We start from the raw sequence: 12368 nt of genomic DNA, 5'->3' as shown, positions 1-12368 counted from the left end.
ATGGAAGAAAAGGACAAAATGTCTTCCAAACAAGAGACACAACTTCCTTTTGGGCACACACTTACTTTAAATATGTGAACATCTGTCATAAGAAAAATGTACTTGTATTAACCTAATCTTGATTTTTAAATATTTTATCTATTTTTGACCAAAATTAGGTAAGTGGAAAAGTAATTTTAGAGTACAGTATAATTTTTTCTCTCTCAAAAAATCAGTACTTCAATAAAAATTTCCTTATCTTACGAACTTACTTGCTCTCTGTCAGAATCAGACTTCACTGCAGTTATGGTTAATTCTAAAAGCCCCATATCCATCACACGAACATAATCTAAAAATTTTTAAAGAAATAAAATGTCTGAGTAGAGCTTTCAAAAAATGCTTATCCAACATACACCAAAAACTGAACATTTCTTTAAAATTCATTGCAAATAATACTATAAATATTGAAATGTGACAAATATAGTTTCATCCTACAAATTCACAATTTTATTCCTGCAATTCACTTTAATTTAGTGAGAAACTATCTTATATTAAATAACTGGAGTATATATAATTTTGATGTAAATGCTAATCTTTTAAGAACGTTATACTATCAAGCTAGAAAAACAATAACTGAAAAACTGAATATATACACCATATGATCACTATATGTTTAAAGATCCTTTAATAAGATCCTTAGTTTACTAGCATTACTCCAGAGTTAAAATGCTTTAATATAATCACACACAAAACAAAGAAGCTTAAATCTATTCCAGATGGTTTTATTTAACTCTTACCTCTACTCAAATTTACAGTGACAGTGTTACATTTGTCAGACAGATGTAAAGCAGCCTCATCCATGATTATTCTGAGAAAAAAAGATAAAACCCATATTTGAAAACTAAGCTTTGAATCTATCTCAGAATTACTCTACACCTAACTACACCATTCTTTCTAATATAACATATCAAAATTACCTACAATTTCTAATGTTACCTAACTTTTTTTAAAACTCACTGTTGATAAGTTCTAGAAATATTTATGTGGTATAAAAAAATTAATCATTTGCTCAAATTCTAAATTTTTAGTGGTTTTTTTAATAGATGCTCCAATTCACAAGGCTTAAGTAACAAAGATAAAGTATATCAAGTATTGAGAAGTTTATCCCATATTCTAAAAGCAAACTAAAACTCCCAGAGATTAACTTCTTCCCTAAAAATAAAATACAATAATGAAAAGAGTAGATAGATAGGGCAGGTCACTTGAGAAAGAAAATTTGAGTAAGTTAGACAAAAAGATATGACTACTTGTAGAATGCTGATTTTAACAAAGGAACGATGAAATGTATCCACCAGCTAACATGTTCTGAACAGCCAGGTTCAGTATACAATGAAGTTCACACAAGTACCTGAGAGTAGAAGACGACTTATCCAGTGCAACACTACTAGAAATGCTGAATGTTTCAACTGTAAGAACAGATCGGATTGGCAAATAAAGGGGCCTAGTATCAAAAAGAAATAATAGAATGTTAATTTAATGCAACAACAGAAACTCTCTTTAAAAAATATTTTGAGCTAGGTGCAGTGGTGCACACCTACAATCCCAGCAACTGGGGAAGCAGAGGTAGGAGAGTCGCAAGTTCTAAGCCATCCTCTGCAACTTAGCAAAGCCCTATCTAAAACAAAAAATAAAAAGGGTTGAGTGTATACAGCTCAGTGGTAAAGCTCCCCTGGGTTCAATCCCTAGTACCAACAACAACAAAAAATGAACCTTATTCAATAAATTATGTATTTTTTCAAAACTTAATACACATCTTAAATTAAATTTTCCATTTGTGAATTTACCTGTAATCAAGTGCACAGCTCCAAAGGTGAACATGAAAAGTTGTAAATGAAGTTGGAGGATTATACCCCAAAACAGGTTCATCAGCAATATTCAAGAAGTATAAAATCTATAATCACAAAAGTATAAAATACCCTGCTTTAGAAGATAAAAAGGTTTTGATATAATATACTTAATGGATGTAAAACCGAAGTATCTCACAGAAAAAGCATTTACAATGAAATTGATAATGCTAAAGAAAAAAAATCATTTTGAAGGAATTAATTTCATAAACTACTTGTATATGTGCAAGCATACACACAAGTAATTATGAAAGATGATGGATGTGTTAATTTGACCATATTAAGCACTTCAAAATATACATATGTACATATATATGTGCATATATAAAATGTAAATGAACTTCACATTTAAGCTTTGGTCCCTTCCCTAAGATAATTTCATTAAGTATGCGCTAATATTCCAGAATCCAAAAGAAATCCAAACTCCAAAACACTTCTGGTTCCAGGCATTTCAGATAAGGGATTTACATGGATTTTTGTTGTTAAGTTATAGAAGTGATAGATTGAAATATATCTATCTATACAGAGAAAGAATAGAGAGACAGAGATAGATATCACTCTATACAAACACACACAAACAAAACACATGCTTTACATCTTAAATATATAGAACTAAAAATATTTTTAAATATTGAAAATACTTGAAAAATCAGAATTTGAAATGAACAGTCCCATCCAACATCTATACTGCTACAGAAAACTCAGAAAATCGCATCTTATGAAATTAACAACAAAGTATGAATATAATTTCACATTATTTTTCTTTTAAACAATTCTTGAAAAAATAAAGTTTGCTACAGACCACTTTAAAACTCATATTTCCTAAATAACCCACTGTGGTGGTCGGGGGTGGGGTGGTTCTGTACAACTCATTGTTGAAGGAGGATCTCTTTCCTTAATTAGTTATCTCTAGCTCAGTCTAAAAATTGGGCCCTTTCACCAAAATCCTCCTGCCTCAGCTCCTGAGTAGCTGAGCTTACAGGCATGCAGCACCAGGCCCAGCTGATGATGTCCCATTTCATAATGTCTGCTTCATGATAACTACTGAGTTGCACGTTTCTCTCTTGTGAACTTTTCCATATGTGCAGTATATGTCATATAAATGTTAAAATAAACTGATGCACAATAGTTCTCTTACCTGCTCATGCCAGCTAAGCCCAGAAGGAAGCATTCTGTGCTGCAGAGTGGCTCCTTTTAGTCCTACAGCAATGAGAAATTCCTATACAGAACAATACAAAGAATCACACGTACTGCTTATAGAATCCTATTATAGTTCAAAAATTTTTCCAAGAAAATAAATGTGTTGCCTTTTACATAATCATTCTTTGTTGGTATAAAAACAGAAAACACACACCTTTGTATTAGACTCTGATTTATCAGACAATATTTTAACTGCAACCGAGAGCATATTCAAATTGTCTCCTCCAACACCATCTGAAGCAGCTCTACTGAGGCCATCTTCTTCAGAAGAATAAATAGTAGGCTCCAACCAATGAGGGCGCGTTGAACAGGGAAGTCGTGTTTCTGTAGGAAGAACTGCTCCATCTACTATGCCTAGATCCCCATTGAGGTGAAAACATTAATAAAACAATTAAAAATTAATTTTTTCTATAACTATTTTGACTCCCATAACTCAAAACAAAATCCATGTACAGCCAAATATCCCTTTTCTAAAATGCCTGGAACCAAAAAAGTGTTTTGGAGTTCAGAATTTTTTGGATTTTGGAATATCTGTATATACCTAATGAGATTATCTTGGGGAGAGGATCAAAGCCTGAAAGTGAAATTCATTTACAACCTCAAACAAACAGCCTGAAAGTAATTTTATACATTTTTAGTCTGCATGCATTTTGACTGTGATCCACCATGAGTTCAGGGTATAATTTGCCACTGTGGTATCAGATGAGCACTAAAATAGTTTCAGACTTTGGAGCATTTCAAATTTAGAGTTTTCAGATTAGAAATGCTCAACCTATACTTCCACTGAATGTAACACAATCCTGGTAGCACAACAACCACAAAACAGCTTGGCATTAATAATCCATTGCTCTTTATTTATATTGTTATGTCTGACAGTGCACAACTACAAATATTTTAAAAAATAAACAAACCTAGATTCAAAAATGCTAAGAAAATATAAATAGGAAAATCTCATAAACATCAAAAATATGCAAGTAGCTCATGTCTATTCACAGGACACTGCTCGAAAAGTGGTTAAGTATTTTTATCTGAAACCAAAAGGAAATAAAGAATATAAAATCCTATCAACTGATAAACACACAAATAAGATGTGGTATACTCATATAATGGAATATTACTCAGCAATAAAAAGGAATGAAGAAATGATATGACCTAGATCACCCTTGAAAACATCATGTCAAATGAAAAAAGACTAAATATTTTACTCTTCTGTTCACAAAAAAAAAAAAAAAACTCTCAGAATATGCAAATCTATGGAAAGAGAGAGAATAGATTAATGGTTGTTTGGGGGCAGTACAAGTGAGGGTCATAACTAAAGTATATGGATTTTTTTTTTTTTTTTTGGTACTAAGGATTGAAGCAGGAGTGTTTTACCACTGAATTACACCTCCAGCCCTTTTTATTTTGAAACAAGGTCGCCCTATGTTGCTAAAATTGGCCTCTGACTTGTGATCCCTTGTGGCTCAGCCTTCCGAGTCACTGGGATTACAGGCATGTGCCACCACACCCAGCTGGCATTTCTATTTAGGGTGATGAAAATGTTCCAAAAACTTAAGTCTGGTGATTGACTGCCCAACTCTGTGAGATACTAAAACATCACGGATATGTGCACTTTAAATGTACTATATGATATGTGAATTATAACTTAACAAAACTTTTTTAAAAAACCTTCTAATTTATAATAAGTATTACTTTAACAGTGGAATCTGAATTCCACACAGAAAATAATTTCTAATAGCAAAGTTCTATTCCCAATTGATTTTATTTTAAATGAGAAATTCAAACATGTTCAAACAGAAATGAACAAAACACACAATTATCCTACCTTTGTGGTACAGACTGAAACTGCTAGAATGAAGGCAAATGTAGTGCTTGTCATCAAAACCTTCATATTTTGTTACACAAAATAATGATCCATTATTGAACTCTAACCAAAATTCACCATGCTGGTTTTCCAGTAGGTCTCCATTATCTTGCTAATAAAAAGATCACAAAAGCACAGAAGTTATTATTTTATTTCAGTGCTGAAGAGCAGACTCACGACCTCACACATGCTAGGCACATGCTCACCACTGGAGCTACATGCCCCACCCCTAAAAGTCATTATTTAAATGTGGAAAAGTCAGAATATCCCTCAGGATACTCTTTCTTAATTCAGCTCAGGAAAATCTCCCACACTGTAGTAAAGTAATCTAATTCTTGAACCATTAAGTGTGGTGGTATTAACACCTGAATGATTTAAATACTCCTAGGTACGACCTCTTCTGCCAAATAAATCTCTGTACTTCACCCTTCTTTAAAACAGATCAGTTACCACTCTTGGGAGCAGAATTAGCCAAAGTTTGGTCAGCAATGAAAGCTAAATTCCAAACTAAAAGGTGCTGTCCCCATGGTATGCCTCAGAACACTGGACTCCTCGGGCACTGAAGCCACTTCAACCCATCTGAATCACTGGGTATATATCATGTTAGATTTCTTTAAAATAAGACACATTTGAAAAAACACTTTGTATTTATAAACCATACCTTTACATCTGTGAACACTGCCATTAATCCATGATTAATATTCAGAAGAACTGAGAGAAAACTCTGAGAATTCTTGTTCTGAGAGTCTATTTTTTTTTTCCTACGAGAACGATAGTTGGGATCAACAGTAGAAAAATACTGCAAAGTCTCTTCTTCAGATCCACTTTCTTCATCTATGAGGGGGAAAAATACTGTTACATGGTTCTAACAGCTTATTAAAATAAAAATAAAAACTTATCACAGGAAGATTTTGTATTTATAACCTATTTATTTTTTACAAAAAATATAGAATTGAAATAAAATAGTATCTTCTATGTTTTTCTCTTTAACTCTGAACTTCAATGTGTATACTATTCCTCTAAAGAAAATATATTCAAGTGATCATAATATTCAATATATAGATCAGAAATGGGGAAATATTCTTATAAATTACTAAAGAAATTATAATATAGTACTAATATAAACACAAAGAAACATTTTTAAATCCACAATCTAAAAACTACTATTTTGTTAATTATAAACTAAGTATTTTAATTCAGAACAAATTTAAAATATATTACCATAGTGAACTGTAGATTTAAATGGACTAAAACTATCTTTGTTGAAGGTGTTAATCAGTTGACTGGCTACTGAAAGCCCAATACCATAGGAAATATTTTCAAATGTCTCCACTGGTGAAGGAGCTGTGGGTTCCCACAGTAGCAAGTCATTAAAGATCCTAAAAAGACAAAAGTTGAAAAATAAATATATAACTCCTAATTTAACGGAAGACAAACTAAAGAATATTCCTTTAAGATATATATCACATGATCAATAATTTTTAAAATGGTGAAATGGAAATTTGATCCTATGAAAGAATTTTTTAAACATTTATGTTTGATGGGAAAACAACTGCTATGGCTACCATGCTGGACAGTGAGAAAGGAATTTACACAGTAGATACCTAATTAGCTAGGTACCTAGCTTTACCTGTGTTACATACTCAAATTACAAACTCATACATTTAAATGTACTTTAAAGATGAAACCTAATTAAAAATAAAAGCCACAAAGAACAAAACGAAAACAGCGTCCACATAAGAGCACTTTGTAAACTACCCACTCATGCAGTCTCATTTGATCCCACCTATCCTGGGGAGCAGCCAGGGAGAACTGCTATTCTTACTTCACAACTGAGGAAATTGCCTCACCAGGGTATGTGACCTGCAAAGTCATACAGCCACTTGGTGGAAGAAATGGAACGAGGGTCCAGATTTCTTCCAACTCCCAGTATGTGTATGTATGTATGTATGTATGTATGTATGTATGTGTGTACGTACGTACGTAACTTCACTAGAAAGAACATATGAGATGAAGACCACATGTATCAGGGAGGAGAGGAAAATGTTACTGGCTAGCCAGAAGAGCCCAACCAAATACTGACCCATGGGGTCACAGCTGGGCTACCCTCGTATCCTATCTTTCCAAAGAAATACTGGTCACTACTCAGATGCCCTCTGTCCTAGACTCTACCCCTCACTCTCTAAGCTTTCAAGAAAACTCAAACTTTACAAAGTTCTCCAAGAAGTCTATGTGAGATTTGGACCCAGAGCACAACCTCCATGCATACCTATTTCAATCCCAACCTTTCACACTCTCCTTTTCCCTACCCTAGACTGCTAGCCTGCCCTGCTAGAGGGACTTGCATCTAATCATCTCTCCCTGTGCCTAGCACAGTGGCATCATGCAGCAGGCTGCAACAACTGAGGAGGAAAGGACAACTAGACAGCTCATGTGGAAGGACTGCCAAAGCACAGACTCATCGTAAAGCAAGGTGCCAAGTGATGAGGTGGCCCTGCCCTTCCAGTGAGAAGACTCTTCCCAGGCCAGTGGCTGAGCTTGTAGAGCCCTAGAAGTATAAAGCATGACTGAGCATTGTGACTCTTTCCCCACCTGAAAAACCTGAAGCATCACTGTTAAAGATACCAGGTATACAGGACAGAAGGATGTCACATCTCAGTCACTGACAGCTATGCCTCAAAACACTGTATACAAATGTGGCTTACTTCTTCTGGGGCATATTACAGGACAAAGAAACAAAGGTTTATAAATCCAGATTTTGTTCTGAATTCCTATGCATATGAATGATGAAATTATAAAATGAAGAATTTTCCCAGGAAATGCTCTCCCTTTACATTACTGCTTACAAGCATTCTTTCTATTGGTAGGCTACATGGAAACTATTACTTTAAATAAAACCTGGAGTCTGTGGCATACGCCCTATACAAGTAAGTTGCATATTTTACTGTTTTCCTTATTTATATTTGGATCTAAACAGTCTTGACACCATTAATACTATAAAACATTGGATGATGCTTCTAATATAAAGAAAGAAAAGAATGCTTAAGATATTTAAGGATATAACCACCACATTTCTGTGTCTGTGAGCTTGAAATATAACAGATACTCAATATTTGATTTAATGAAACCAGTCATACTTATTTTTTTATTTTCTATTTAAAGGATTTTTTACATAGAAAAAATACTATAACCAAAACTATCTTCAAAGAGTCATTCAACTAAGACCCAAAAGGAATAAACAATATTTTAATATTTTAAATGAATAAAATAAAGGCAGAGTTGGTTACTGGTTATAATCCCTGCTCAAAAAAAAATATATTTCTTTATAAAAAATAGAAAGGTATTATTGAAACATTTAATAAAACCTGATGAAAATGAGATGGCAGTGTGTATAAATATCAACTTCCTGGTTTAGATGCATGAGTTGTGACATGTAAAATGTCCTTGTTTGTGGTAAGTTTATATTCAAGTACTCAAGGCTAAAGGGGAATTAGTCAACAACTTACTCTTAAATGGTGAGGGAAGAGGAAGCAATTTGTGCTGTATTGCAAACTGTCAGTCTGAGAACATTTCAAAAAATTTTAAATTATACTACTTTGAAAATACAAAGCCAATTAAGGGTCAAAGAATTAACACCTTGAGGAAATTAGACATGAAATTACATGATGTACAGAGAGAGGGGGGCATTTCAGCATTCACGTGATTCCAGGGACCTGAGAGAGCGAGTAGGCAGAATAAGAAAGAACAGACACTCTCCTCTGCAGGCCCATTTAGTTCACAACCCTGATTAACAAGAGGCTCTAGTTCTTTGACTTAAGCAGTCAACTTTCACTGATGGCAGCAGAGAACTGCTGCTTGCCATCAATGAAGTTACGTATTTTACATATATTCATCCAGGGTTGTTGAGAGCCACAGCTGAAGGGGCCCCAGCAAACTTTCAGACTGCCAGCTGATGATTGGCTCACAGCGGCCCCAGCAACTTCTAGCTGATTGGCTCCTCTGCGGTGATGCTCATTGGGCTGTTTCCCCGCCCTTTCAGACTAGGGAGCTGCTCATTGGGGGACTTTTTTGGCTCCGCCCACACGACCCAGCCAATCAGCCTCAAGAGCAGGAGGAGTGGGGGAGGTTGAGAGGCTGGTGGGAAGCCAGTGGTGGCAGTTGGGCTCTGAAGGTTTTTCCTTAGGAGCTGTTTTGTTTGGCATGTGTGGTTCTAAAAATAAAGTTCGTTTCTTTTGACAAGTGGCTCCTGAATTGTGCCCAGCCAGACTGCGGCATTGGGTCAACTGCATCTGGCCTCAAATCTGTTTATATTTGTTACCATTAGCACAGTTTAACACTACATGCTAAATGATTAATTTCAAGTAACATTTTGAGGAGAAAAAAGTCTTAAAAATCTATAAGGATTCTGCATTTAGTTGACCTTGAAAATATTTTTTTCCACTCTAAAGAAAGAAGAACTAGCTGGGTGCAGTGACACAAACCTATGATCCCAGCTACTCAGGGACCTGAAACACAGAAGGATCACAAGTTCAAGGCCAGCCTGGGCAACTTATTAAGGCCCTGTCTCAAATATAAGACATGTTTTTAAATGGGCTAGGGATGTAGCTGCTCAGTGCTAAAGCACTCCGGGTTCAATCCCCAGCACCCCCCCCCCCCACACACACACACACACAAATTAGAACTAAAAACCGTACACAATGCCTTCTGGGTATATTTTATGCAAAAAAGACAAGGTGGAACTGTAATCAGTGACTCATATTCAAAGAAAAAACCTTGTTCTATATTTCAAAAGGAAACAGAGCCACACACAGTGGCCCTTGCCTATAGTCTCAACTAATTGGGAGACCAAGGCAACAGGATCACTTGAACCCAGGAGTTCAGAGCCATCCTGAGCAACCTAGTGATACTCACTTCTCAAGAAGGAGTAAATAAATATACACTTATAAATTGCACTTTTATAGTATGCATTACTATTCTAAATCTCCTGGTTTAATTGACAATAATCCGCTCAATCAATGCAGAGAGAGCAGGGTCAAGCCCTCTGTCTTCCCAGTGAGCCTTGAACAAGTTGTTCAAGACCCTTAGTCTCAGCCATATGCATGTATCCATGACAAGCAGATATCCCTCAACTATATCTAAAGGGAGGAGCCTAGAGATCATGGTTTCCAAACTTCAGATTATAGGTAATCAAACTCCTCCTCTAACATGAATTTATAAATTACATGCTATTTTTAAAATAGTTTTAGTTGTAGAGGACATGATACCTTTATTTATCTTTTCTTTTTTAAAATATTTATTTTTTAATTGTAGTTGGACATAATACCTTTGTTTTACTTATTTATTTTAACATGGGGCTGAGGATTGAACCCAGGGCCCTGCACATGCTAGTCGAGTGCTCTACCACTGAGCCACAACCCCAGCCCCTAATATCTTCTTATGTGGTGTTAACGATCAAACCCAGGGACTCACATGTGCTAGGCAAGCACTCTATCACTAAGCCACAACACCAACCATGTGCTGCTATTTCTAATGTGTATTACAAAACAAATATAAAAAATATAAATTTGAAAAGTAGTTTTTAGAAATAGGGGTATGCCAGGGATTGAATTCAGGGCCTCCTACATGCTAGGCAAGTTCTTTACCACTGAACTACATCCCTAGCCCCTTTTTTTATTTTATTTTGAGACAAGGTCTTGCTAAGTTTCCCAGGCTGGCCTAGAATTTGTAATCCTCCTGTCTCAGCCTCCCTAGCAGCTGGGATTACAGGAATGTGCTAAGTGAGTTGTTTTCAGAATTAAACAAAGTGCTAACCTTTTCTTCCTATATTCCTGTGGACTGTCCTGTGACTCTCACTGTCAAGACCACTGAACTAACATGGACCCATTCCGGGACTAACTATATGATTCTAAGACAACAGCTAATGACAATCAGTAAAAATACCTGGAGTTTATTATTCTCAGTTAAGAAAAAAAGGGCCAAGATATCTGATGCCAAGTAAACCTACAGCAGAAACAACAACTGGGAGCTTCTGAAGATTCACGGAAATCACAATAAATTGTTTAGTACATGTGGGAAGCTACTAATTATAAGCACCAAGAGCTTCTTTTTCAAGAATCACACGACCACCTTTCAGTTATGTTATACAAGAAAGCCCTTCTGTGGGTAGGAATTAGACCACTACTACTAAGTGCTTACCATGTCTTAGGCACTATTCTCAGAATCCAAGTATTACATCACTTAATCCCCTACATAGCCTTTGGGTCAAGCAAGTATGTAGCATCATCTCCACTTCACAGATGGAGAAACTGAGGCTTATGAAAGCTGGGCAAATTGTTCAAAGTCATTAGAGTCTGTAACCTAGAATTCCACTTATTTCAAAATATTTGCCTAGTATGTATATTGAGGAGCATTTAAATACAATAAAAATAAATTGCTGTACACAAGTACATAAGTTGCTTAAAATCAAATGCCTTTTTGAATTTTGAGAAGACATGCTTCAGAATTCTGATTCTATGTCCATATCCATTGTCCCTTGACAAAAGAATCTCTTAACACTTTTTACATCCCTGTACATGTAGAAAAACATAGCATTTGCTCAGCATTTGCAGTAAGCTGACAGGGGCAACCAGTCTACCTGAGGGCTGAGAGAATCAGCATCTAACATACCAGCAGCCCAGACACCAGAACCACTAACTGGGAAAATCAGCTATGACAACAGCACATCATAATGGTAACAGTTCTACAGTCACCATAAACACATACAATGTACACTGGGATGGCAAATAATATTAAAGGAAAAAAAAAGGAAAGGGAGAAACAGGAGCAGTTAGGCAAACAATCTGGTTCCAAGGATCAAACTATATATGTTTTTTTTTTTTTTAAACTATATATGTTTTTAAACTCACCTATTATAAAGCCTCTCATAAAAGCTCTTATTAGGTAATGTTACATGAATATTCGGTAACATTAGTTCCAACACATAGTGAGAATTGCTGATTGCTTTATCCTGAAACTCCACCATTTCTACAGGGTCTCCTGGCATCACCATCTAAAACATAATAATTTTACACACACATACAAAAAAGCAAATAACTATTTTACGTTTAAAATAGTTGTAACATCTTCTTAACGTATCATAGCATTTAGTATATGAGCAATAAACAAACATAACAGGGGAGAAGGAAAAACAAGACGATGTTGGAGTTAAAAACCTAATTTTAAAAAAAAGTATTCAAAGTATTTTTTTTTTATTCTTTTAATAAATGAGTTCAATGCAATGAACATTCCTCTTAGCACTGCCTTCAGTGTCCCAGAGATTTTGATACGTTGTATCAGTGTTCTCATTTACCTCTAAGAATTTTTTATCTCCTCCCTGATGTCTTCTGCTACCCATTGTTGATTCAATAATATATTATTTGGCC

At 35.2% G+C, this 12368-nt stretch overlaps 1 protein-coding gene across 5 annotated transcripts in view; it reads right to left on the bottom strand.

The window, feature by feature from the left end:
- Atg2b (autophagy related 2B) overlaps positions 1 to 12368 on the bottom strand; it is a 64011-nt gene that overhangs the window by 23462 nt on the left and 28181 nt on the right. For all 5 annotated transcript variants that reach the window (XR_006850972.2, XM_046440522.2, XM_046440520.2 and 2 more), the window contains 10 exons: positions 11853 to 11995; positions 6169 to 6326; positions 5609 to 5781; positions 4909 to 5059; positions 3238 to 3437; positions 3022 to 3102; positions 1824 to 1930; positions 1388 to 1480; positions 777 to 847; positions 252 to 328 (listed from right to left, as the gene is read on the bottom strand). Coding sequence is in view for 4 of the 5 variants with exons in the window: in XM_046440522.2 (XP_046296478.1) it covers positions 252 to 328; positions 777 to 847; positions 1388 to 1480; positions 1824 to 1930; positions 3022 to 3102; positions 3238 to 3437; positions 4909 to 5059; positions 5609 to 5781; positions 6169 to 6326; positions 11853 to 11995 (1254 nt within the window). In the remaining variant the exon portion in view is untranslated. The remainder of the gene's footprint in view (positions 1 to 251; positions 329 to 776; positions 848 to 1387; positions 1481 to 1823; positions 1931 to 3021; positions 3103 to 3237; positions 3438 to 4908; positions 5060 to 5608; positions 5782 to 6168; positions 6327 to 11852; positions 11996 to 12368) is intronic.

Source organism: Marmota monax, unplaced genomic scaffold (assembly GCF_021218885.2).
Source record: "Marmota monax isolate L192 unplaced genomic scaffold, Marmota_monax_Labrador192_F-V1.1 WCK01_AAM20220418_F8-fsc00017, whole genome shotgun sequence".
Taxonomy (NCBI): domain Eukaryota; kingdom Metazoa; phylum Chordata; class Mammalia; order Rodentia; family Sciuridae; genus Marmota; species Marmota monax.
The sequence above is the reverse complement of the archived record's forward strand: the minus strand, read 5'-3'. Positions and strand labels throughout refer to the sequence as shown.